Here is a 26,193-nt window from a genome sequence, read left to right on the forward strand (position 1 = left end):
TGTTCATTCTGTCTTTCATATCTGGTGTCATTGTTGTGATTTTTCTTTTCCTCTCTTTCCTGTCTGTTCTGGAGACAGAATGGATCATACTAAAATAAGCTACCCAAGGCCACAAAAAATGAACAGTTTCCTGTGGTGGCTGCAGCACTTAAGACTTCTTATCTATATGTATATGAATATGTGAGACAGACACAGTGTCTGGCTAATAGAAAACAGAACAAGGCATCAATTAATGTCTGAATCTTTTTTATTCATCTATATATCAAAGCAAATTAATACACAGCAAAATTGTGCTGAGGGCAGGCAATGGCATCCAATTGAACAAATGAGCTCAAAGGGGAAAGTTGGAGTTCTAAGACAGAGTTCAGAGGGTGGCACAACTTCTCAGTTTTTTATTTCTTTTCTTAGGAATTTTTGTTGGTGGCGTGGAGCTTTGTTCTTCATTGTCCCAAGTTTTCAGACAGTAAAGGACTCGTAGCATGAGCGTGGGTGTTAAGTCGGACAACAACAGCAGTACTTATGGAACCAGCAAAACGTATTCTGGACGCAAGACCAGAGACTGCAAGCAAATGGAAGAGCATTGAATATCAGAGCAGGAATGTGTAGTTGGTCTTCAAGCATGGTTGGTCTCAGAGACAAAAACATTGTTCTTGTTACAGCAGTTTGAGGAACAGTGGTATTAATGTTGTCTGATACCAACATCCGTATCGTCTTCTGGTTAGTGGACCTGAACCATGTATGACCCTGGTGGAGTTGAGTAAATCTTCATGTCAGGTAAAGTGGTTTCAATGTTTCTTCTTGCTGGACTTCTCGATCATGGTTTCCACCACCATGGAAGTCTCCTCATAACCTTTAATCTTACGGTCATTGGAGAACTTCTCCACAGACTCCACCACCTCCACCTTCTCATAGCTCATGGCGTCTGGGCTAAAGCTGCCAGAGCTGGTGCTGGTGCTGGTGCTGGAGCTGGAGCTGGAGCTGGTGCTGGCACCACGAGGAGCAGGCTTTGGAGTGGGCCCACTAGGCCCGTTGTCATCCCTGTTTTTCTTGGGATGAGTGGCAGCTGGAGTGGGATCTTTGGGGCCGGCGCTAGGGCCTGAAGGTGGAGGGACTGGTCTTGGATCTTTAGCTTGAGGGTGAGGCTCTCCATTCCTGTGCTTACCTTTACCTCCATTACCTTCCTTACCTCTTCCACCCTTATCATCCTCCTTTGCTCCTCCGCCAGTAGATGGCAGGGTGGGACTGAGAGGCCTTGGGGTTATCATGGGCTGAGGAGGGGGAGGAGAGGGCATGCTACGTCCGTAAGGCTCATAGGGAGGCATCATTCCATCTCTGATAGTGACGAAGATGTGGCCGGCTGATGGTGTGGAGGTGCAGAAGCAGGGATCTGGGTAGCTGCCGTCACCGGTGACAAGAACATAACGACCCTTGGTATAGAAGTCAGCGATTGGCTCTGGCTTCTTGTACTTCCTCATTCTGTCTCTGACGATGTTACAAAGAGTGTCAAAGGCCTTACTGATCTGGGCTCCATCTGGGACATCCTGTGGAGACACTCCAGTGACAACCGATCTCTGCTCATTGCTCTTCACCCTCTCCTCCTGAACTTCCTCAGGGTTCCCCTTTGTTTCTTCATCTGGAGCCTCTCCAGCAGCTCCCCCGTTTCTTTCCTCCTGGCCACTGTCCATCACGTCTTTCGGGGTCAGCTCCTTCTTCTTCAGGACCTTCTTGGCCAGAATCTTCTGGCGGGGCTTGATGCTGGTGATATCTTGGATAGCCTGGGTGATATCTGGACACAAATGAGATCATGAGTGAACTAGCTGGAACTGGTGAACTAAGATAATGACAAAATTATGTAAGCACCAATGCAGCCAAATGTTCTGGGTTGCCAAATACAATAAAGACATTTCTTTGAAAGGTCACAAGCTTTCTTAGTTGTTTGAAACTGAGGAAGAGTGTAGTTGTTTCTAACATTGGAAGCTGATGGATGTGCACTCCACAGTGATTCTCAATGTAAACCAGCTGTGATGTGCCCTTACCTCTCCCCCTGCTTGATGCAGTGGGTGTGTGAGTGTAGCGGTAATTAGTTGTGAACAGGGTAATCGGAGTGCCAATTATCGCTGAATTCAACCTGCAGGAAGGAGAGCAGGAAGGAGAGCAGTGAAATGTCAGCCATGCAACAGCCATGTACAGCTTTGCTATGCAGGGAAATCTAGTAAGGAAATCAATAATATACATTGTTAGAAAAGGGAACATAACACCAATGTAGCTAATGTGACATGACACAACTCACTCTGCTTGTTGTTGTGCTTGAGGAAAACATTATTGTGACACAGTGCCACCTGCTGGCTGATTCTGCTCTCTACATTAATGTGGCTATAACAGTATGTGTGTCCTATGTCATTTGAAACAGACCCAACCTCTGTACCTGGAAGTCATCAAGGCATTTTGGCATAATTACTCTACAATTACAATTATAGTAAATCAAAAAAAGAAAAGAAAAGAAAAGAAAAGAAAAAAAGCAAGTGCTCGTCAAGAGGCGCAAGATGATCCTCTTGTACCTTTTGGATGTGTGGAGGAAGCCATGAAACAGTATTTAGACCTTCAAGTAGTGTGATAAAATTGACATAAACTACAATTGAACAGTTAAATGAAATGAAACATAAAATGTAACATAGTCAGAGTAGTTAAAACCTTTTTTGGAGGCTTGTCAAACATTTTCTAAGGGTTGCAATGAGTTTGGACTCATGAATTTTTAAACTTCTTAGAGCCCGGCGTCTGTCTTGAGAGTTTGAAAATTTTACAAGAGTGTAAATCCTTAAACTGCTTCTTCTGCAGCTGTCCATCTACATTCATGTTAATGTCATGGTTAACCCAGTTATCTTGGGCATAACTTGGGTCGTGGTGGAGACGGCCTACCTGTTGTCTTCGTTCTCGATGATCCTCTTGTACCTCTCCAGCTCATTCTCAAGAGACGTCTGGTACATGGCAAGGTGGCGACATTCACTGGTGAACTTCTCCAGGGACCTCTCAGCTTCCTCGATCTCCTTCCGCAGAGATTCGATTTGCTCGTTGTTCATCTGGATCTCGTCATCGTAGCTCTCCTGTGTGTTTTTGATGGCTTGCTCCAACGCAGAAGTCTGAAAGAAGAGACAAGGGCGGGGATTAATGAAGAAGTTTTTTTTTTTTTTAATCGAAGCACCTTTAGGTTGTCATTGATAGCATTTGTTGATTATGCATTTCTAATGAAAGTGAAAATTCAACAGATTAAAAATAAAGAATTTTATTTGTACCCATTGACACAGGGTTTAAATATAAAAACTGTGCAAATGAAGAGTGTTTTCTGTGAAATAAAACAACAATTTCTTTTTAAAACCCCTTTATGGGGTCCAAATACATTACAGATATATAAAGCGCACAACAAAAGCAGAGTGAAGAGCTTCACTTGTGCACATAGAAGGGGTATGTCTTTAGTCAAACCCTGTAGGAGCAAAGCAGCCAAGTGAAGAAACACCCGCTTGGAAAATCAATGCAGGTTCTAAAAATTAATAAGAAAAATTAAATTTGATTAAACTTGATTTTAAAAGCAGTCCTGTGTCTCATTTTCCATGAGGAAACACTGTCTTCAGTAAACACGACCCTGCTGTCATAAGGTGGTCATGGCTGACATCTAGTGGTATTTCTGCAGCATCTATTGCTATTAGTGCTACATTATCGAGGGTGCAGGGTGCAGGCCTTCTCAGTAAGTAATTATCAATAATTACATAAAAACATAAAAACAATGTGAAATTAGAAAAGCAAATTAAAAGTAATTCATACGTAAATCTTCTAACATATGTATCAGTTGAAACAGAAACATTTCATGTGATTAAAAAAGGTTATCTTCTGAACAGATTATGTATAATAAGATAAGAAGCCCCACAGCAGGTGGGTTTTCCAAAGAGTTTACAGCTGAAAGGATTATTTGTATAATCTATTAGTCTAGAAAATCAGTTTGCAAATTTCAATAGTCACATCATTTAAGTCTTTTTTAAAGCAAAATTGCCCAAAATCCACTGGCTCCAGCTACTCAAATGCAAATATTGAATAATAAAAATACCTGATGTAGCCCTACAAAGTGTATCGCTACTTTTTTGAGATATGAGTGTAGTTCACAGGAGTTCTCATGAGCCTGGATTCTGTCTTCTAATGGAAATACAGTTGGCTTCTTTGAGATCTCCAGTTAATATGTGTTTCTGTAAATACCGGCTCGGTGGTAAAACACTGCACGCCTAATGAGCACGAAACCTCCTGTTGTCATGGAGACCGTGTGACCTACCTCAGCCTGTAGGCGTTGTTTCTGGGCCTGCAGCTGACAGAGGGCGCTCTTATATTCCTCCAGCTGACTCTGCAGCCCCGGCACTTTCCTCTGGGCCAGCAGCTTCTCCTGCTCCTTTACACAGTCAGCACAAAATCAGCATGCATAGACTTACAGTGTGTCTTTTCCACGTGAAGTTCACACAACACAGTTCTATGTCTTTCTGAACTGTCTCTGTATTAAAATGTTCACTGACTGATTTTTGAATGAATGACGCAGCAGTACTGTTTTCCTCTTCATCCACTCTTTAAATTGAGTTTGGAGTGCAGTGTCCACTACCCAGAAAATTAATTAATAACTATAAAGGTGACATAAGTCACTGTTGTTCCAGCTTTACCCTTTACACGTAGTACATTTTAAATCTATAGTGTGCAGTCATTGGTCATAACATTTGAAATCCTTTTAGTTCATAGATTTTCTGATATTCAAACATTTATTGAGAGCAGAGGTGCACTTGTTTTGGACACAGTTTTAATTTAAAATTTATAATGGATTTCCATTCCATCTCATTACCATGCTTGAGAGGTATTAGTACTGTTAATGAAAGTCTAAGTTCTGATCTCCCCAAAGCATAAACCGGCTGTATTAGGAAATAAACAGTTAGGACTAAACTGAATTTATGTTTACAAACTCTATGTTTGTGAAATTGAATTGAAATTCTTAAATTTGCAGGCACGTTTCGTAAACTTGAAGATCATTAATGTAATTACTTACACCTGTGCATTAAGTCATGGCAGTCACCAGTGAAGCTACATATATACCCAGGATTGTCATAACTGTTGCCCTTTCTTGTCCCCCCTTGGTTGTTGGTATATAAGGAAAAAAACATTCAACCTCAGGCACCAGGCATGAAGTTGAAAATGTTGGAATTTGGAATAAAACATGGTTTTCTGGAGAAGAGCTTGGTATTCATTTTGGATGGCTGCTCTCACTGGTTTCTACCTTGCTTTGCATGACTTCTCATTTTCTCGATGTTAGAAATTATTTTGTCCTAACAAATCAGCCAAAACTTGCCAAAAGATGCCAAAATCCCCAGTGACAAATTAAAGAAATAAACAAGACAAAATTGCTTAGTGAGGTGTTCAGCATCACAAGCTGCAACAGCCACTTTGAAATTTCATTGGAGGGATGGAAGACAATTTATCCCAAAAAATATACCTTTAATAGCTGTTTTGAAGATATTGTGTTTAAATATGTTGTTATCTGGTGACTAAAAAGGCCACAGCATATGATTCACATGATGTGTTTCCCTTCATTTGTCACGTATTGCTTAGCTTATTGCTTAGTTGCTTAGTGAGGTGTTCAGCATCACAAGCTGCAACAGCTACTTTGAAATTTCATTGGAGGGATGGAAGACAATTTATCCCAAAAAATATACCTTTATTAGCTGTTTTGAAGATATTGTGTTTAAATATGTTGTTATCTGGTGACTAAAAAGGCCACAGCATATGATTCACATGATGTGTTTCCCTTCATTTGTCACGTATTGGTCTATACAGTTATATATAACAGCTAGGCCCAGAAGACTAACAAGATCACAGGCTCCGTCACATTGACTCCCTTCTTGCTTACCTTTTTTCTTTTTCTTCTGGATGTCAGCTCAGCACAGCAGCCAAGAGCTGTGGCTCTTTATCTTTTTCCACTGAGGTTTAACTTAACCAATTAAATGATTTCTGCATCCAGAGCAACTGTTAACTGTGTAAATAAGACTCCAAACTGCTACACAAACGCTTGTCGCTGTGCTCAGAAAATTAGCATGCACAGCCATTCTTCCTGGCATTTCCTTTATTATGTGTCCTGACACTCTCAAGCTTCAGGCCTGTCCATGTGTCCCATGGACCGTTTGACTGTCGCACATGCACACACACGTATACGCAGCAAAACAGACAAATACAGGCACAGGCAACCAATTGGCCTGAGTGGCCGGTAACCTCATCAACCCCAGACACATAGCCAGGGCTGACACACATGCAAACACCATCTCCTCCCCCAGGGACTGCAGCTCTCTCTCTCACACACACACACACACACACACACACACACACACACACACACACAGTGACAACATTGGTGACCTCACCTCGGAGATGCCCACTGACACATTGGGAACAAGGGGAAGTGTCTGGTTGATTTGCTGCAAAATGTTCACATAGGTCTGGATCTCTGCAAGGTTCTGCGTAGAGGAAGATGGTATGAAAAGGAAACATTAACTCAGAAAGAGGAGGAACATCCCAAAGCAATTTCATTTTGCAGCTTTGCACACCATTTCATGCCCTGCGTGCAAACCTCTTGCTTATTTGCTTTGCATTTCTTATTGAGGATTGGGTGTGAGAATAAAAGCATCCAATAAAAGGCTTCCATTAAGCTGAAATACGCTGATAAATGGCGTATTTCTTTACACCAAAGAGAACTTCTTTTAAAATCCATTTGTACATGCGTAATCTTTGACTCAGTAATAAAGAGGAGATATATTTCCTCTCTCTGCAGGATTGCTTCAAAGCTCGTGGCCACAAGTCCAATATTCATGTGAGATGACTCTATTCTTTCCCACATAATATAGTAACAGCAGTTCCCTTTGATATGCTCTCTTAATATTGCAGAGTCATGCATTAATTCATCGTCAAGAGCAGCATTGGATGGAAATTCAAAAAGAGAGAGAGAAATTGCAATAGAAAGTATGCCTGATGTAACAGTCTTGTTTTCTTTTGTCTCAGCATTTTTGTGTTATACCTGTAAGACGTTTCTATTGCACAGAAGGTAATATTTTTAGTGTTTGTGTTTCCCCTGTGCTTTCCTGTCATATGTCAGTGCCTGAAAAGAGAAGTGTGACATTATCGCTGCAATCCTTTCCTGACTCACATCACAGAAGATAAATTGTTGCTAAAGTCCCGGGAACATCATAGCACATCTTTTGGCACCTTTGTGAGGGTTTTGTGCCCTGTGATTCAGGGAGTAGTGGCCCGAGGTCAGCGGTCTTCAGAAAGAAAAACACTCACTGTGGTCTGAAATTCTCTGAACCAACACTCTTTGATGCGGATAAGGTTTCTCCGCTGACTGGGAGTTAGCCAATAAATCCCTGCAAAACATGCTGCACTGAGATCAGAGGAGCTGTCAAAAAGAACAATATGGGCAGAATTTCAAAATAAGGTAACCTTTAAAGAACGATATCTCAGCGATACAAATGTGTTTTGAATGATGGCAGGGAATTATTATAGCTATTTCGCAGTGGCCAGGTATGTAAAGCCATAAGCGATAAGGATGACTGTAATGGGAGCATCAATGTAATTGCTCACTGTCACCTCTGTATCTGTCCTCTAGCATCAATACACATTGATTTATATACACTGATAAAACCCACGACACTCTCCCCTTGGCCACTGACAAAGAATTATTTCTGTAAGCTTTTCTTTTATCTAATTATGCAAACTTTTAAAAGATACTTATTGCATTCTGCATATAAATTAATTTAGAGTCAGGTGTAATGTTCCATTTAACATACTGATAAGGGCAATGCATATATAAACAGAAGATACGATGTACGTGCCATAACATTAGATAAAATCCAAAGGACAGACACCTGACAGTTTTTAACTACATGCCTAAAAGGAATCAGGATTGACTTCCGCTTGGATTTAAACTGATCCTTTTTGAGTTATGTGGTTAAAGAATTCCTCATCCTGACTGTCTGCCCAGAGCAGGTTTCATGGCAGTGATGAGAGCTCCCTGAGGTTGAATGGCTTCCAATCCAAAATCTTTATTGCATGATAATCTGTCGTCTAAAGAGGCTTGGTTGTTGTAGCATCAGCACCACTGACCTTCTTGTGTCTGTCTCTGGTGGAGTTGATGTCGTCCTGCAGGAACTGTGATTGGATCTGGTACTCCAGGTTTCTGAGCAGGGCACCGTCAGCCTCCTGCAAGATGAGAGGAGAGGAGAGGAAACAAGAAGAGTGGAATAAGCAGGGGGGACCCAAGGGAAAAAACTCTGAAAAGTACATTGTGAGGTATACTGAGTTCAACAAACACAGTCAAAGTGACATAAAATGATGCAGAAAATGCTTTTGTTTCAAACACAGGGTCATGTTGGCAATCTAAAATCAGTTCAGCTCTCTGTGATATGAATCTCTTTTCTTTGGGTAAAGTTACTGTATTTCTTCGATCAATATGTCTAAAATTACAAAAATCAACAAATACAATAAAAATCTCATTTGAATTCCTCAGTACTTTTTAAAAAATACCATCATTTGTAAATAATTAAATACTAGTTTCAAATGCACACATTTTATCATGTTTAAATGTCAGATAATTCAGATGCAGAGTTAAAAAAAAATGCTGTTTTTACTGATTCATTCATTCATTCATTCAGGTGAGAATCAACTTAAATCCATCTGAACAGTACCTTGTTCAACTGTTCCAGCGTGCCTCGTAGCTGTTCTTGATAATCACATTCATTTCTATATCTGGAACATAAAATACATCTCAGTTATGTATTAACATAAAACATAAAGATGATAAGCATGACATGTTCATGCTGAACTGCAGTATCCCACAGGGCAGGAATACACACTTTAACAACCTGTGTGCTCTCTGAGTCTGATTGCATGTTTGTGTTGTGTGCTGACAGAGAGAGAGGACAGATTATCAAAATCGACTCTTTCTGGACACGTAACACCTCTGCGTTTGAAACGTGTCAGAGCTGTAAATGGAAACTTCACACGCCATTCAACCAGAGCTGAGGCTTTGCTGCCCACAGACAGCTGATTACACTATATTTGTAGATAGGTGAAATTAAAGAGTTATTTCTCAAAAAAACTGCAGATGGTTTTGTCCTTATTGCCTGCAGGTTTTGAGACATCTGCCTCAGATCAGTGCAGCTGAAGTCAATGGAATTTCTTTTGTGGCGCTCACAGAATTGGTCGCTCTGGATAATTCACCAACGTCATTGTGAGCAGTTTTCACTGGAACTACTTTCTATGGAACAATTCAACAAACAGTCCCTATTGAACCTGCTGATGTTCTGTTCTGTGGATTATCCACACTAACATGGGCTCTTTCTGGAATGAAATTCTGCTTGTCTGCAATGTCTTTAAGTGCTGCCTGACATACATGTGAACAATACGAATGAAATTCCATTTACCTCCATTATATTTAGCGGATGACGTGACTATTTCTATTGGTGAGAAAATGTGTTTGGTTTTTTGCTTTGACTTTTTTTCTGTGATTTGGGTGAGCTGACCCTTTAATTTACCATAATTTAGATGATATGTGTATTCAATATCTTGTTTTATGATGTCTAGTATTGAAGGCCAAACATGCTACAGTAATCAGAAAACATTTATTTTTCATCAGTTTGCATGAGGACCTGATCATAAGGCAGTAAACTGATAAATCTAATTTTGAAATCCATTCTGACATTGATTGTCTATCAATTCATAGGTTCCCATATTATCTGAGAAGCATCAATTGTCTGCTTTTCAATTAAAAAAAACCCCTCCATTTTACATTAAGGTTCTTTATCACGTCCTCTAAATTTTGAGAACATCTCCCCACTCCATATTCCCACCTCTGAAGAAGAAATTTGACGTTCGCCACACAGATAAAACCAACCACTGCCCACTCTCTTACTTGCTGGTGAATTCATCCAGCATGCGGCAAGCGTCTTTCAGCTCTCGCTCCAGCTTGGCACGGTCAGAGAACAGCTCTCGGATGCGCTGCCTGTTGACGTCAATCTGCTCTGTGAACGCCTCCTCTAGGCCGCTGGCCTCTTCCATCCGCTGCAGCGTCTCCAGCTGCTTGCGGAACACGGCGTTGCGTTGCTCCAGCACTCGGGCCCTGTTGATGTACCGGGCGAAGCGGCTGTTGAGCTCCTGAAGGCTCTCCCAGCCCTGGATGGCTGAGATGCCTGCAGAGGATTCAGAGTCCTCAGGTTCCTCATCGAAGACGTCTGAGCGCTCATACTTTTCCTTGCGCACCTCGCGCAGGTAGCTGGTCTTGAACATGGTGGTAGGTTTCTCTCCCGTGGGTTGGTGGTATCCCCGGAGTGCTTGGTCCCCTTCCGCACCTTTATTGTATGAAAACTCGGGTGCTCACCCTTGGCTGTCTCATGCTAGACTAAAAGCTGCGCAGCACTGGCTGGTGGCGAAATAGCCCCCAAAACCTCCCCCTGGCTGCGGCGGCGCATGCTGCGAGCCTGGGACCTTCCAGAGTGTATTGTTGCCTTTGTGGCAGAGATTAGAAAAGCCACGCTGTTGATGACAAAGCAGAACCACAAAAACAAACAATTGACTGGCCTGCGAAAGCACTAGGTCACACACCATTATTTTGGTTCTTAGTCAGCTGCTTTCTAGATCCCTGTTTGATATGGCAGACTGGATGGTGGCCCACCACGGGACAGAGGGGAAATTTCGTGCAGTGCAATTTCTGTGGACTGTGGAGAACTATTCTTGCCAGAATTGACCAAGTGTTGACAGACTGTATGCACCGCCCTGAAAAAAAAAACAAAAAAACAACAGTTTTTTGTCTACAGGTGGGTAATAGCTTTGTGTCTCTTCAGGATCTCAAAAACGTCACACAAAACACCCTAAATTACTGAAATGTGTTCATGTTTGCAGCATGCAGGCCTAAGTCGGAAACTTTGATGCATCATCATTTAATACAATGAATGTTTAATGATTGCTTTGTCATAGTTTTAGTTCTTCCTATAGCCAAAATAACACTAAAAAGAGTAGCAAACAAGGTCAAATCGAGCTGAGCAGCTGGGGGTGTAGTCCTGATCTAAATCTAGTAACAATTTCAATCTTCATTTCTACACATTATATTGTTTGTCTTAAAGGAACCAATCAAAGAAAAGAGCAAACCAAATGCAATGTGACAATATTTGCGTTCTTCTGGAGAGACAGCTGTGAAGCTGTAGTATCTCACCGCTTTATTGTTTCAATAATAAGAGAGAGGGGCCTCCAGTTGTTTTTCTCACGGTGCTCTTACCCAACACCCAACATGTCTTTATTTCCCCTCTGTGTTACCATTCTTTCTCTGACATTTAGCAAGGATGAGAGTAAGCCTGCTCTGCAGGCTTCTGGTACAAGGTCAGTCAAACTGTCCCTCTGGACAGATCTAGTGAGCTGTCTGTAAAACGGCTTTACATGAGCATTTCAGCATATTTTAGCCCCAGCAAACCAGTGAACTCAAGGGCAGACTGTGATAGTGATAACTGTGATACCAGACAAAACTTAATGGACATAATGGAGTAAAAATAATGCTGTGTGGCTAATGGTTCCTATATATAACCATAGATGATGAGATGAAAGGCACGGTATATTACTCATACGCTCGTATATTCTGCTTGATGAATCAAACTTATGATTCACAATGTTTTTCTATTGTTTAGCATTCAGCGCCCACCATTTCCCACAGTTCCGAGACCGGGAATGTTCACTCCGGCTAATGAGCTTGCCTGTGTGAATCTCCAGTTGTATGCAGGAATCTGTAGCAGTTACTAACATGCTATGAATATTTTATAAATCACTCTGTCGTTGTGTGTACATGGTGGAATGAATCCTAAAGCCTTCAGAGCAATCGGTGTGTACTGATAAAGCACACAGAGACATTTTTTATCTGTGGAACAAGTTGGTGCATGGTGCACAAGTTGCAAGTTGGAACTAGTATGGACACTACATACACTGGCGCTGTGTGCATCAATCCATCGCACTCTTTCAAGGAAATGTCGCTGAGATTTCATTGTGAAAGCGGTTTGAAATCCTTTTCCACATTGTGAGCTGTGGTGCTACAGCCGGTGGGAAATGCGCTGTGACATTTAAGGGCACCTCTAACCTGCAGCCAGTTAGAAAGTTGAATTAGAGCTGGTTCAGGAACAACGTGTTTGCTTTCAGTGATTTGGATTGCAAGGAGGTCTCCCACAAGCAAATGAATACACTCCTGTGTTCGACAAAAACAAGTAAACCCAGCTCGATGTTCTGCCACACAGCTGCGTTCACATAAAGAGGCAGAGCGAATGAGCATATGATAAAAATATACAGAGAAAATAAAGTGAACGCCAAGTAATGAGTGTGGTTGAATACCAGCAGAGTGTTTGGACAAATACTCACAAAGAAACAGACCTAAACCCTGTGTATGGAATCTGTTTCACTGCTGTTTATTCCCCCATAACACTGTCAACAATAAACTGCCTGGCAATCTGTCCACCATCGCACAGAGGCCATAGATTATAGACCCTGTGCATATTTTCTTCACGGCTGAGGAGAGAATGCCAGGATCACACTGCCCTCTTTTCCCATCTATATTCATTGGTTACGAGTGGCAGTAAATCTGAGGGCTGTGTGAGATTAGAGAGCTGTCCGGAGTTGGAAATGAAAGCCTAGCATTTATCCTGCTGGTCAGGCCTCCTGGGCTACAGAGACAGACACGAGCAAGGCTGAGCAAGTAGCGCCTAATATTTAGAGGGTAATAAAAAAAAGAGGAACATGCAAAGGTGGGGGGGCTGGGAGGGGGTTTGTGGATTGTTCAAGCACTAGCACAAGCACAAGCAAGTTTTCTCTCCTCCTGTGTCCTTTATAGGTGACAGAAGGATAGCTGCTGTTTGACTTAGGTCTCTGTAATAACTTCAAATTGCACTGACTATATCTGCCAGCCCGCTGCACTCAATGTGAGACGACAAAGAAAGCCATCTCGCTGCTATTGACTCATGATTGTCAGAGGCGATATGTTAAAAAAGCAATGCTGGCTTCCCATCACAATAAGGAATTGATCCTAACAAGTAATCAGTGCAGCCATCGGTGCCAGCGTATCTGCAGTTCAGGATGGTTGACCACAGTGATGCGGTGCTGACACCGTTCCACAGCTGTGATTATATGATGACCCCTGACCAAAAACAGGTCAAATTCACAGTCTTGCTAATTACTGCATTGCATTAGCGAGGAAAACTGCAGATAATCCACAGCCTACTCAACCTTATGAAAAATGCATTAAAACTGTAACATAAAACTGAGATTTTTGTCAAAGCAGGCAATTAGTTTCTTGCTATTCCTGAACATCTATTTGATTACTTCCCCAAAAGCTGAATCAGCATCAGTGGTGTGAATATCAAGCTATTTTTTCTTTTTTTTGAGACCAGCACAGTCCTACGTACCCACTTAATAGAGTAAACACTCCCAAGTGATTGGGATTCGCTGCCATGCCTGAAAAATAATGATGCAGTGATGATGAGCACGCGCATTTGATGAGAACTACAGACATTCAAATTTAGACTCTTGTATTGTTGAAGGAAACCCAACCCCAGGGACTCTTACACTGTCAAATACCACCATTTAAGATATTTAGTCACCACCTTACAGTAACAGAACGTATTTTAAAGAATTATATTTTCCTGAATTAAAATTTGCAGTTGGTTAGTTAGTTAATCCTTTAGTTAATCATATTTAATCTTATTCAGACCAAGATGTCTTTTTTGAGAGCTGTGCACATGAATATACATACAGTGTGTGCATATATGCAATTCAAAGATTCAAAACAATGTGCACTCGCTGCACAAATAGCACTTTAAAGAAAACAGTTACAAGTGGTGTTCAAGATGCTTGAGTAGACTTATAGTGTTTTTAAATTGTTCAAAAGGAGATGTTCAAAGATTTGAAAGCGCCTATGATTCTCTGGTGTATATGTAGCTGTACTATAAAGCAGCTAGCTTCAGTGCTACATCAGAAAGAATGTGGAACATGTAAACAACATTAATACTGATTGATTATTGTTAATATTATTTCTCTTTTGCTTACATTTTTTTTTACCCAAGTCCCGGTGGGATCACAAAGTAGAGTTGTATAATGCCAGGAAATCAGAGACATACTACACTTATTTCTCCTCCATTATCTCTCAATTTATTCTCTATCACTTTGCAAGGCATCGTGGAAATCTAGGTGATGCAGGACAAACAAGAAAAAAGGAGAGAGGTTGAAAGGAAAGAAGTTACTTCATGCAAATTAGGGTGAAATTTGCCTTGCAGCTACGCGGTGCTCTGCTGCAAAACAAAAAAGCAATGTTTAGTCTTTACCTAAAGATGCATGTCTGTGAAAGGGAAGATTGTCACTATACTTTCTCGGATCTCTCTTTTCTCCGGCCTCCAGGATTACAGAAATGCTACACAGTGTCAAGTAAAATGTTGGAGAAAGTTCAGGTGGCTTCTTGGTTGAAAATCTTGTTTTGGTTTCTATTAAACCAAAATCAGAGTTAAGAGGAGTGAATATGTGACTTATGTTCACCACTGGCCTGTTGCACCAGCTATGTGTAAGTTCCCCGTTAAGTTAGTCCACACGTTGGAAATATTTCAGCTGGGGCAACCCTCACAAATTTAATAGCATGTCGACTCCATCCTGAAATGACTTTCAAACTAGGCTAAATTTGAACGCACAGCTGGTGCAACCCACTGCAGGTGGCCACGCGTCCTTAAAGCTCGCCATTAAAGGTGACAGTATGTCAGTGTTGTGCTAGCAGCCTATTGCAGCTGCCCCCAAGTGGCCAGAAAAGGTTATTGCAACTTTAATTTCAAAGTAACTCAGCTCATTTGTGCCTTTATACGGATGTTATCACAGAGTCTAGACCTTAACAGCTGGGTTCAGTTAAGAATGTATCACCTCTGAAACTGTGCAGGGTGCAATGTGATAAAAAAGAGGCTTAAAGATGTCTGCCTCCTTCACCCTTCAGTCTTGTTAGGATGTAACCATCGCATCCTTGGCGAGCACGCGCACGCGCCCATCTCCAGCCTCCCGACAGACGCGTCATCGCCGGATCGCTCACTTGACGCAGAGGAAGAAACGGACGCAACTTTTCCCTCCTCAGAGAAGCGCTCCGGAGGAGAGCGGCGCGGACTGGCGGCGGACCTGATCAGTGTGCAGCGCTCTGATGCGTGTCTCCGCTGCTTGGATCCAGTAGCACAGCACTTCGGCTGGGTTTCATACCTGACCCACAGCGGGAAATTACATTTTTATTTATCATTATTTCTGTTATTGTTAAGCTGAGAAAAGTCGCGGAACCTCCTGCAGCGTTTGCTGGTAAGTGCCTCAGATCACTGCATGAACATTTCTCACAATAAAGGAAGAGAAAACGTCTATTTCTCTCACCTAAAAGTTTACCTCTCTGCTTTATTGATCATTTGAAGTGATTATCTATAAGAGCTTAATGCTCCAGTTGAGACCTGGTTTTGTAGACTGACTCGGATCTTTAATGCAAAGTACATTTTTTCTTTTAATTCTGCAGATTTTTTTTTGCCTGCCATTACATTAAGAATGGGTTGTTATTAAATTCCTCAGTTAATTTTTACCTAGAATTACCTGTATAAGATTGTAAAACCAAGTTACATCATCATTATTTCTCTCTTCCTCTCTTACATAACAGGACTACAGGTGTTTGTTTATCAGCTAGGATTACTGTCTTGTGTGACTTTATCAATTCATAGCTGGTTTAGTCTGGTTAACTGTATTATAATTTTTTTCTTTCTTTTTTCTTGCAATTGGGTTTTAGTTTTGCTTTAAGCTTGCAGGGGGTTTCAAGCAACCACTTTTGGAGCAAATGAAATGCCCTGTCATCAAGCTAAGCCTACTCTGTAATGTCAGCTTGCTGTAAAGTGACAAGGTCCTAATAAATTACATAAAGGCCTTTGCTGGATATAATGACCTCACCCACACACGTTTTCATTAGAAAATAACAGAAATGTCACACATGCCAGTGTGATTATGCCTGAGGCGCTGATTGTGTAATTTGTTCTGATCTTCATCTTGTTGCTGTGAATCCTGACCTTGTATGAATAATGCTGTGATGGGAACTTTCTGTTCCAGGTGGAACTGTGCTGCTGTTTCCAAAGAAGAAGCTGCCTGTTCATATTTTCGTCTTCACACAAACAACTTAAGAATTAAGCAGGGTTCGAGGAATCATTCGCACCATGTACCAAAAAGCATCACCATTTTGCACTTAATTTACTGGATCAGATTGTCAAATACAAGTCTTTCTAAACCAGAATAAGAGCACGGGCTAAGACATGGGGGACTCCAACATCAGCCACATGGTAGCTTATACAGAGATGCAGGAGAATCTCCCAACAGGCAAATTGTATCATTACATGGATAACTATGATATGGACTATGGCATCCCTCCTGATGAGATCCCAGACACCACGCAGGGCCAGGCCTTCTTTGTGGCCACCATTGTTATCGGCGTGGTGCTTGTCTGCATCATGCTTGTCTGCGGGTTGGGAAACTTCATATTCATCGCCACGCTGACACGCTACAAGAAGCTCCGCAACCTCACCAACCTGCTCATTGCCAACCTGGCCATCTCAGACTTCATTGTGGCAGTGGTGTGCTGCCCGTTCCTGGTGGACTACTACGTGGTGAAACAGCTTTCCTGGGATCATGGATTGGTACTGTGCGCCTCCGTCAACTATCTCCGGACCGTGTCGCTCTACGTGTCCACGAACGCGTTGCTTGCCATTGCAGTTGACAGGTGAGTTTGTCTGTTTTGTTCTGTGTCAGAAGAAATTTTCATAGATACTGAAATACTGCTGCTTTTTTTAAACAGATTTTTTAATTAAAACAGGCAAAAGATGAGACCATTCTTGCTCTCATGAACCAAAATGGCTTTATTGTAAAATAGATATTTTAAACATGTACTTTCAGTCAAGCTACAACAAACGTTAACCACATTTGACTTCATCAGAATGACTACCATGCTGCTGAAAAATATATTCTGCTGCAAGTTTAATCGCAGTCCCTGCTGGTTCATGACTACTCGGTATATTCACACTCATCTGTATATGTTTTCTTTCATCAATGATGCAATACTTTTCATGGCATAAGATGGCAATGCACTGCAGTTGAGATTCAGGGGCTCAGATGTATAACTTATCAAAGATTTGTTGTTGTGCATGCATTCACTGCAAAAACATGCTTTAATTCATGTGTGATCGTTAATTAGCTTAATTAGCTCAACAGAAAACAGTTCCCTTGCTGCTCTCTTCAGCGTGCAACACGTGGATGTCCTGTCATGATGAGTCCATCTGTTTATTCTCCTCCATCTCTGCCAGCTACAGAATCCACATGACCTTCATTTTACATAATATCTGTACACATGAAACTCAAAAACGATTCCAAACACTCAAAAAAGCATGCAGAGCCAGTAGATGGCGATGGCGTGTATGTCAAAAACACCAGAGAAGAACTTTCTGAGCTTGCACAGTGAGCTCATGCTATTAAATATAAATATCCTGAACCTAAGAAACTTAAACCTTAAGTTGTACATTTGTAATAAGACCCTGCAATGCTAATAAAGAACTTACCGAAGCAAACCAGTGATCCACATGGTTCTTGTTTTGGGTACATGCTCTGTACAAGAAACAGTGGAAATGCGGAAAATGAGGTGATGACATCATAATTCCCAAATGCTTCATTTTACATGTCCATGCTGACACATGGAAACCAAATTTTGGAAAAATCTGCACTGCAGAAATCTGGACCAACTTTCAGTGCTTCTCAGTCACAGGCTGAAATGTACTTCAAGCCTTCCAAACTCAGAGGGTTGAACAGAAATCATGCTGTTTCCATGCAAAACAATCTAGTATTCAGCAGTATTCAATAAGACAGGGGTCAGGACAACTCTAAACATTAAAGTCCTCATGACTAAAGGACAAACAGGTTATTTTCTAGTGAATTCCACATGAGCCCATTTTTCCGGCACATTGGTAGGACAAAGAGTCAGCAGCAGGACTTTCAAGTTAAAATAATTGTGTAAAGTCTGTGCAAAGATCACTTTCAAGGTCAAATGAAAATAACAACAAGTGCGAGTAAGAGAAGGGAGCCACAATACCTTTCTGAACATACCAGCAAATGTCAATACCAAATGTACCAGCTAAATGTTAACATCATGCTTAGAAGTGCACTGTGTGGAAACAGGATGCTGTGCTGACATAATACCGTCTGTTCAGTGTGTAGGTCAGGAAAGACAAGGAAATGTAGGGAAACGTTTTACAGCTATTTATTTTGTAATCAATGGGCACATTCATTTAATTAAAGGGTGGAAGTAACAGGCCCATTGCGCCGAGGACATGCTGTCACAGCTGGGGAAGCACAGGTGTAAATAACTAAATTGCTGACGACTGGATTTCATGAGCTGCTTCTGTTTCCAAGGTCCTGGTCCACCCTGCCACTACTTGACTCCAGCGCAGCCATTGTTAATGCTATCACCAACACCTGCACTCTTCTCTGATCGAAGCACTTCAAAATGCTTGCTGTAAAAAAAAGACCCATATTCACATGAAAAGGACGTGTAACAAATCTTGATAAACCATGCTAAAGACCACGATGCCTTTAGGAGAGGCACAGATCATTAGCGCTATATGGACTATGTTGGCCATATAGTAACATAACCTATAGTTGCACTTACTCTCTCTAATTGATTGAGGTGACTGGTTCATTGCCTGCACCTGTGTCTTGGGTATTAACAGCCCTAAAACCAAGGTTCTGTAAGCAATGATGACTGTCTAAGTGACTAAAATGGCTGCTATTGATTTTATGCCTTCCTTCTGGCGTGCTTGAGCACTTTTGCACAATACAATAAAAATACAGCTTCTTACCCCTCCCCGTTGTGTCGAAAGAACAGTTCTCTAAACCTCTAATTTCTGTATAATCACCTGAAAATAAGAATGGTTGTGTTTTCAAGACATGACCGAGTTGCACCACCATGTTTCAAGAGTTACCCTGCATGGACAAACCGAACACTGGCTCGAGAGAGCACATTTCATGTTTTTTGTAGTCGCCATAGTGGGCGGTGAGGTGAGGGGCATTCAGTCTGATTGGGTGACACCACCCTGTAGCGCACACACTGATGCAGGGAGAAACACTACATATGCGCATGAGTGCACACAACACCCACAGATTCACATTGCAATGACTTGTGAGCAATGTTGTTGAGGCTGGATATTGAATGCGTTTAGCGGACCAATGTAATTATTAGAAAAGTTTCCTCCGTCAGTCATCTTTCTGGCATTGTGTGAGCTTTACATGCACAAAATATTCTCGTTTTTGCCATTATTCCTGAGAAAAAAATAGTCTTATGAAGCTGTTTACATGGCTGATGAAAATGAATATTCTACTAATGTTCTCGTTTACATGCAGCGGTGCTTTGTGCGATTAACGAACACAGCCTTAGTCTTTCTTTCATTCAGTGACCTTTCTGAAAATGTCTGCGTAAGGATATTTGTGCATTTGCAAAAAACCTGTTGATATGCAAGTCTTTCATAATGTTTAAAAGTAGGTGTGCATCTCCTTCCGGCCAGAAATGTGGGCTTTTCTTTGGTGCATGCTCTACTCAAGCCTTGCAAACAGCTGGCCAGGCAATGCCCAGAGCTGACTGTAAACAGGCAACAGGCTCTGTGTTGTATACATGAACAAAGCTCCTAAAACCCAAATATACTGAGTTCACCTTGTCTCCACAGGCCTGCACATTAATATCTGAAGTGTATTCTGACCTAGCGTAAATGGTAATGCTGAAAAACTGTGAAATAGAATAGAATAGAACAACAGTCTTTAAAAAAAACTGAAAGAATATATGCATATATATCATTTGATTAGGCCGCAATCTAGACAGACCGATTACACTGAACTGATGCAACATCAACTGATGCATTTAAATGGCTTTGCCATGAAATTCACCTTTAAACTACCTAGCAATTTTGAATTTCATTTCATTATACATTCATGACATGCACATTATCTGCTATCACTACTGTATTTATCAATGGGAATCAGTTTAAGAGGATGTAATGATGTGTGTGGTTGAAATTTAGAGTAACTGTTACTTTTCAACTTAAGTGGAGCGACTGGATAAGCGGGTTAAATCAATTGATCAAGTCACGGAGAACCAATGTACAGTCTGGTGGATTTTGTTTCTAAATGAATGAATGAATGAAATACATATGCACACTGGTATTAAAGAGCTATTTTGTGCTTTTATACACATATATTGCTATATATCTGCTGCACTTCTTTTAAAATGTTGTATTTTAGTTAATTTTATGCATTCTATGTATTTATTTGCTGAAAAGCACATTGAGCTGCAGCTCCTATATTAAAGGTACTATACAAATAAGTTTATTATGATCATCATTGTGATTGTTTATGAAAATTCCAGATATAAACAACGTTTTACAATTGTAAAAAAACATAAACAGGTTTTTGTGTAAGTTTGTGTATTTAACTGCTAGGTATGTTACCTAACCCTGGTGACACACTTCAGTGAACTGTTGCTTTACATACAGATTACAGATTGTGCCTTACGTGCAAGAACCATGTCTTGTTTTTGAATACATAAGATGACCTTCTGCCAATATAAAAAATTCAGTTCACTGAATAATGGAACACTGTGGACTGAGCTTTAATCTTCCAGGAGTGACGGCGAGCCATTTGCAGAATGTATTAAGTTCACACAGCACTTTGCTTTGTATAACGGATTAATGCCATGCCTCCTCAATGTAACAATACTGTGTCTGTTTTTTTCCAGGTACATGGCTATAGTCAATCCCCTGAGGCCTCGCATGAAGTACCAAACCGCCTACTGCCTGATAACAGGAGTCTGGATTGTTCCCATTCTGATATCAATTCCCTCCGCCTACTTTGCCTCTGAGACCATGTACCCTCATGGCGGCACCACCCCAACCACTCACAAAGTCTTTTGCGCCCAGATCTGGCCTGTGGACCAGCAGGTCTACTACCGGTCCTACTTCTTGTTTGTTTTCGCTGTAGAGTTTGTCGCACCTGTGATTGTCATGGCGATGTGCTACGCCCGAATTTCCCGCGAGCTCTGGTTCAAGAACGTTCCAGGTTTCCAGACGGAGCAGATCAGAAAGCGGTTGCGCTGTCGCCGCAAGACTGTGATGGTCCTGATCGGGATCTTGACGGCGTACATCCTGTGCTGGGCACCGTACTATGGCTTCACCATCCTACGAGACTTCCATCCAACACTCATCTCCCGCCAGAAGAACTCGTTGGTGGCCTTCTACATCATTGAGTGCATCGCCATGAGCAACAGCATGATTAATACCTTCTGTTTTGTCAGCGTCAAGAACAACACAGTTAAATACCTGAAGAAGATTGTCCTGCTGCGCTGGCGGTCAACATATGCCCCCAATAAGACTGTGGATGAGATGGATATGAGGACGTCCTCCATGCCTGTCACAGAGGAAATCGAATGCATTCACCTCAGGTGAAGAAAAGAAAATCTGTAGAATAACAGTCATTTAGATTTGGACTGCTGATATAGAGGAACTACATAGCTGACAGCTGATTTTGAACATTTCTCTCATGTTTAAATCACATTCTGGAAAGACTAGGAGCATCATAATCCCAGAGGAAAGGTCAATCCCTAACAGTACATTGATTAATGGGGCAGCATAGCTCAAACTTTGTCAGTCAGCTGTCCACTCAGTGCTTCTCTTTGAGGCATTATGAGAATGTAATTGTTGTGCATTCTGTGACTACACACTGTGCTGTTATGAATGTTGTAGCATGTCTGTAAAATAGATTTCATGGAAGACTTATAAATAGCAGCTGTTTAGGGTAATCTTTATATTGGCTGTAAAAAAAATCCTTTTGATTTTCTAGTTTAATTGTTCTGTGGTCTCCATTTTTCAGTACAGGTGTCATTTTGTGGAATGTAGAGTATCGAGAAGATCTTTTAGATGTCTTAAACAGAAAAAAAAATTCAAAATTTTTTGTCCCTGAAAAGAATCAGTGCATCGCATGCTTTCTTAACGCTTTTCATCTGTGTTCATGTTAATAAACAATGAGATACTGGAAACAAATCTGTACTTTTCTTTGCTTTTTTCCTGTATCCAAGTTGCTGACTGTATAACATAAGTGGAGTCATTGATTATCTGTGGTTAATCTTAAAATGCACAATATGTCACAGCATACAGCCTCATCATGATGGCTCCAGAGCAGGAATTGGAATTTCTGGGTCGTTACAAGTGATGCAGATGTGAGTTTATATCTTTCCGGTGGATTAATTGGAAACGACGAAATGGATGACGAAAGTGTGTTGAAAGTTTCTAGCATAGCCACACAATTGGAGAAAAAGTTACACCTCTTCAAACAACAATCGATGTTTGAAGCCTCAGATTATAGTGTCATTCATTCTGAATCAGCATGCAGGGGTTTCATTCTAGACCACATATGTCAAAGTCAAGGCCCGCGGGCTGGATGTGGCCCGCAAATGATTTATATGTGGCCCCCCAGATGATATTTAATTAGTATTAGAACTGGCCGCAGCCGCCCGCTGGTGTTTTGCACGCACTGATTCTACATTCCCCACAATGCAACGGTAGCCCACTAACTCACTGCAGCGCGGCATATGGGCCTCGGCTTCATTATTCATCAGCAGCCAGAACAGATGTAAACTTTCAGTTACCCACTCCCCATAAAGGAAAGTATTGTTTTGTCTGTGTCCTATAGATTTTTGTATTTTAATTTATTTTATTTATTTAGATTTATTTTTCAGTTGAACTCAGGGAAAATTGCAGATAAGAGCCGTGAGAAGGAATACAACTGATTTGATTTTTTTATTTCCATTTTCTCATTTTACTATTGTTTTTGAAGGACATTTATTGTTTTGCTGTTTGCCTGTTGAAAATGTTTTCCCTTAATTACTGACAGAGCCATAAGAAAATATTGCTTTATTCATTTAATCATTAAATAACATACATTGTGTTAGATCTTAGTTTAATAGGCTATGTGCAATTATTAAAATATGTTTTAATAAACATTGAACCAGTCCGGCCCTCGGCTTGTAGCAAATCTATTTCTTTGGCCCTCTGTGTATTTGACTTTGACATCCCTGTTCTAGACTCACTTCATGCACCGACACTCAGCTGTTTTATTTTTTATTTTTTTATTTGAAATCCTGAGACCCTTTGTTGAACATGTGTTAACAACCGGGCCAGCTCATTAATTTTACATATCCGTATGTTGCTGAATTAAAGTAGCAAATTCATGGCTGCTTCTTTTAGTTATGAGACACTTTGGGAATATCTTATGAGTCACTGCCAAGACGCATTGTCTTGGCCTCTGGGAATAAATTATGTGTCTAGATCCTGAGAGATCCAGGTGTAGGATATTTAGCGCTGTCATGGTACCATCTGTCCACACGGATTGCCAGGCTTTTGAAGAGAAAGGGCCTGTCTGGTAGAGTTGAAGTCACCTGCCCTGATGTGCACTGGTTTAAGCAGAGACAGTGTTGATGAGCCATGTTGGACATGGGGAATGGATCCTATAACCAGACCAAAGTGTTAACACTGTAAATTCTTCCAAACCCTGCATCATGTTCACGGGCAACGTTGTTTTGTATTCAATCGTCCTATATGAGTGTAAGTCTTTGTCAATATTCTGCTTCCACAAGATGATGCTGTTGACCCTAGTGTACATCCTTCCCTTCCCTCCTCGGAGGGTGGCTTCTTCAAGGTAGAGAAAATCCGCTCGGTTGCTTTGCCCCCTCTCCATTTAATGTAAGCAGTCTATCACCCTTTTCTTGTAACTGCTGTTGGGATCCCACTTCAGCACTTTGTGCATACTGGCATTGCAGAGGAGCTCACTTTGGAGTGAAAGCCCAACCGTCATGCAGGAAACGGCAGCTGAAACTGTTGGAATTCATTCATGCATTTAAAGGACGGGGGCAAGTCTCTGATGGCCCGAAGGCACACATGATGGACAGAGGCAGAAGATGGTTTGAAAGTGGAGTGAGGAAGGCCATCTTCATATCACTAAACCACTTATGCTGCTCAGGACCACGCATGGCTGGAGCTCAGATCTCAGCACAGGTACGGAAAGAGGCATGATACACACTTGACAGGCTGTTGAGCGATCAGGTAGCGGAGGGTCACGCTGGAGCAACGATCCCTGCACAAAGAGGGAAGCGGCTACGCTACTAATCAGTCACTTTCATTAACATTTCGCTATCAAAATTCACTGCAGGTCAAACCTCATTTCATGTGACACACATAGTTTTCATTGAAGGGCCATTGACCTCAATGACTCATATGCCCTTAGCACCTGTCATTTGTGATAACAAGGTGTAAATGACAGAGGTCAAATCACGTCACCTGTAAGGTAAGGGAAAATTTTCTTTCACATATCATATAAAAAGACAATAAAAAAATAGAGAGCTTTGCTTTTTTCTCATAAAAGAATAAAAAAATACTTGGTTATCTACCACTATTTTTATGCAGATCTGAATTGTGATATGACGTGTACTATCTTGGCAGACATAGAAGATGCTTATTAGGTTTACCACTAGTGTCTCCTTATGAAAATAACTATTAATAATCAGTTCTGTGTCATAGAAATACCTCTTTATCCTTCATGTGTACTGATGCCAATTATATATCTTGCTCTCTTCCAGCTCCTGCCGCTGCTGCTACTTCTCATGACCTCCAGCATCACAGCTCTGTTTTGAAGTGTAGCGATGCCAAATGTCGAACCAGGAAGGTGATGCTGCTGAGCATTTGTGGCCTTCCTCTTCACAATCAATAATTAGCCCCAAATGGTGACTGTGCCTACATCTGATTTATGTTGCTGCAGTAAAGCTTTTGAATTCATAAATCTAGTCTCTCCTTCAGGCCTCTTTACACTGTGAGACTGGTGAAAATTGATTTTGCACTGTCTGACATCTCTTACACATCTTTTACAGTGTGACATGCAATTACGATTGTTGTTATCGTGCAGTCTATAGGCGCCTACTGGAATGATAGAAAAAACACTTTATAAAAAAAACAAAATATAACATATAAATAGTCTTCAGAAGTTAAGACTAAGTTGGGTTTTGTTTGGGTTCTGCATTGTTATTTTAATGAGGACATGATTAGACATTAAATATTGTATATATTTTACAGCAAGGAGGAAAAAATGCTTTCTGTTCTCTTGCTAGTCAATTATTTAAAGTCAGATTATCATTACAGACTTGAGTATATTCATAGAACTACTGATGTGGAAGTATCAAAAGTAATGAAGACTGGACCTGTCAAAAGTATCACACTGCTGCAATGGAAAAAAAAAACATGACTGTTAAGGGGATAAGCTTGTGAACCCAGTTGTAGACACACACCAAGAGTCATGGATGTGATTTAAGGTATTTAATTGCTGGACAAAAGAAATTAGATATGAGCTGTGGCCAAGAAGAGCAGCTGAGTGAACCCCAGGGGCTGATGACATGAAGGGGTTGCAGACTGGACTGCAGGAACAGGAGAGCTGGAAATGTCAAGCAGCAGCTTGGATCCGCTGTGTGGATGAGTCTTTGTTTTCTGAGTCTTGATTACAGGATAGGATGCAGATGGAGAGGCTCTGCTCGGGCTCTGGCACACCTGTCTCCACTCGGGCAATCATACGCTGCGAAAACACACATGGCTCAGAGGGAGACGAGGTGACTGCAAATCAGAGTGCAATCTAAGTGCAGATGTAACAATGTATAAAAGTTTAAAGTGGATATGCACCCAAAACCTGATAGAGCCCATTTCTCTGTGCCATAGTTGTTTAAAAAAGTATTAAAAACAGCTGGCTTAAGAAGTGATTTAGCCTTCTTCTATGTATACATTTGTAACTTGTTTTGTTACAACAGGCAAAGTTTTTTTTTGCCTGTTTTGGTCTTTTAATGTGATTTTGCAATTGAATTACAAAATATAGAATACCACCAAATCCTATAACCTATGGCAGCAAATCATGCAGGTTGGAAAAATTCTCTGACCGTGCCCTGATCCCGACCATCCATGTACAGCATGTATATACACATATATTTGGATGGTC

General features: G+C 41.1%; 2 protein-coding genes across 2 annotated transcripts; one reads left to right on the plus strand and one right to left on the minus strand.

Moving 5' to 3' along the window:
- Positions 1–785: 785 nt before the first annotated feature.
- LOC121614234 (filensin) lies at positions 786–10,350 on the minus strand. Its single transcript, XM_041948049.1, has 8 exons — positions 9,977–10,350; positions 8,751–8,811; positions 8,170–8,265; positions 6,435–6,527; positions 4,316–4,429; positions 2,917–3,137; positions 2,037–2,128; positions 786–1,786 (listed from the first exon to the last, which is right to left on the minus strand). Exons 1-8 carry the CDS (start codon positions 10,348–10,350, stop codon positions 786–788), a joined length of 2,052 nt encoding a protein of 683 aa, XP_041803983.1.
- A 6,041-nt stretch (positions 10,351–16,391) lies between these two features.
- prokr1b (prokineticin receptor 1b) lies at positions 16,392–21,611 on the plus strand. The gene is made up of 2 exons (XM_041948154.1): positions 16,392–16,855; positions 20,906–21,611. The coding sequence occupies exons 1-2, from the start codon at positions 16,392–16,394 to the stop codon at positions 21,609–21,611; spliced, it is 1,170 nt and encodes a 389-aa protein (XP_041804088.1).
- The last annotated feature ends 4,582 nt before the right edge of the window (positions 21,612–26,193 follow it).

This window comes from Chelmon rostratus, chromosome 11, assembly GCF_017976325.1.
Source record: "Chelmon rostratus isolate fCheRos1 chromosome 11, fCheRos1.pri, whole genome shotgun sequence".
In the NCBI taxonomy this organism is placed as follows: Eukaryota; Metazoa; Chordata; class Actinopteri; order Chaetodontiformes; family Chaetodontidae; genus Chelmon; species Chelmon rostratus.

Excerpts from the sequence above, each read along its gene's own strand:
- prokr1b (XM_041948154.1), top strand. The coding sequence starts at position 16,392 with ATGGGGGACTCCAACATCAGCCACATGGTAGCTTATACAGAGATGCAG. Across the intron at positions 16,856-20,905 it reads CTTGCCATTGCAGTTGACAG|GTACATGGCTATAGTCAATC; the intron begins GTGAGTTTGTCT and ends GTTTTTTTCCAG.
- LOC121614234 (XM_041948049.1), bottom strand. The coding sequence starts at position 10,350 with ATGTTCAAGACCAGCTACCTGCGCGAGGTGCGCAAGGAAAAGTATGAG. Across the intron at positions 8,266-8,750 it reads CGCTGGAACAGTTGAACAAG|GAGGCTGACGGTGCCCTGCT; the intron begins GTACTGTTCAGA and ends CTCATCTTGCAG. Across the intron at positions 3,138-4,315 it reads AACAACGCCTACAGGCTGAG|ACTTCTGCGTTGGAGCAAGC; the intron begins GTAGGTCACACG and ends CTCTTCTTTCAG.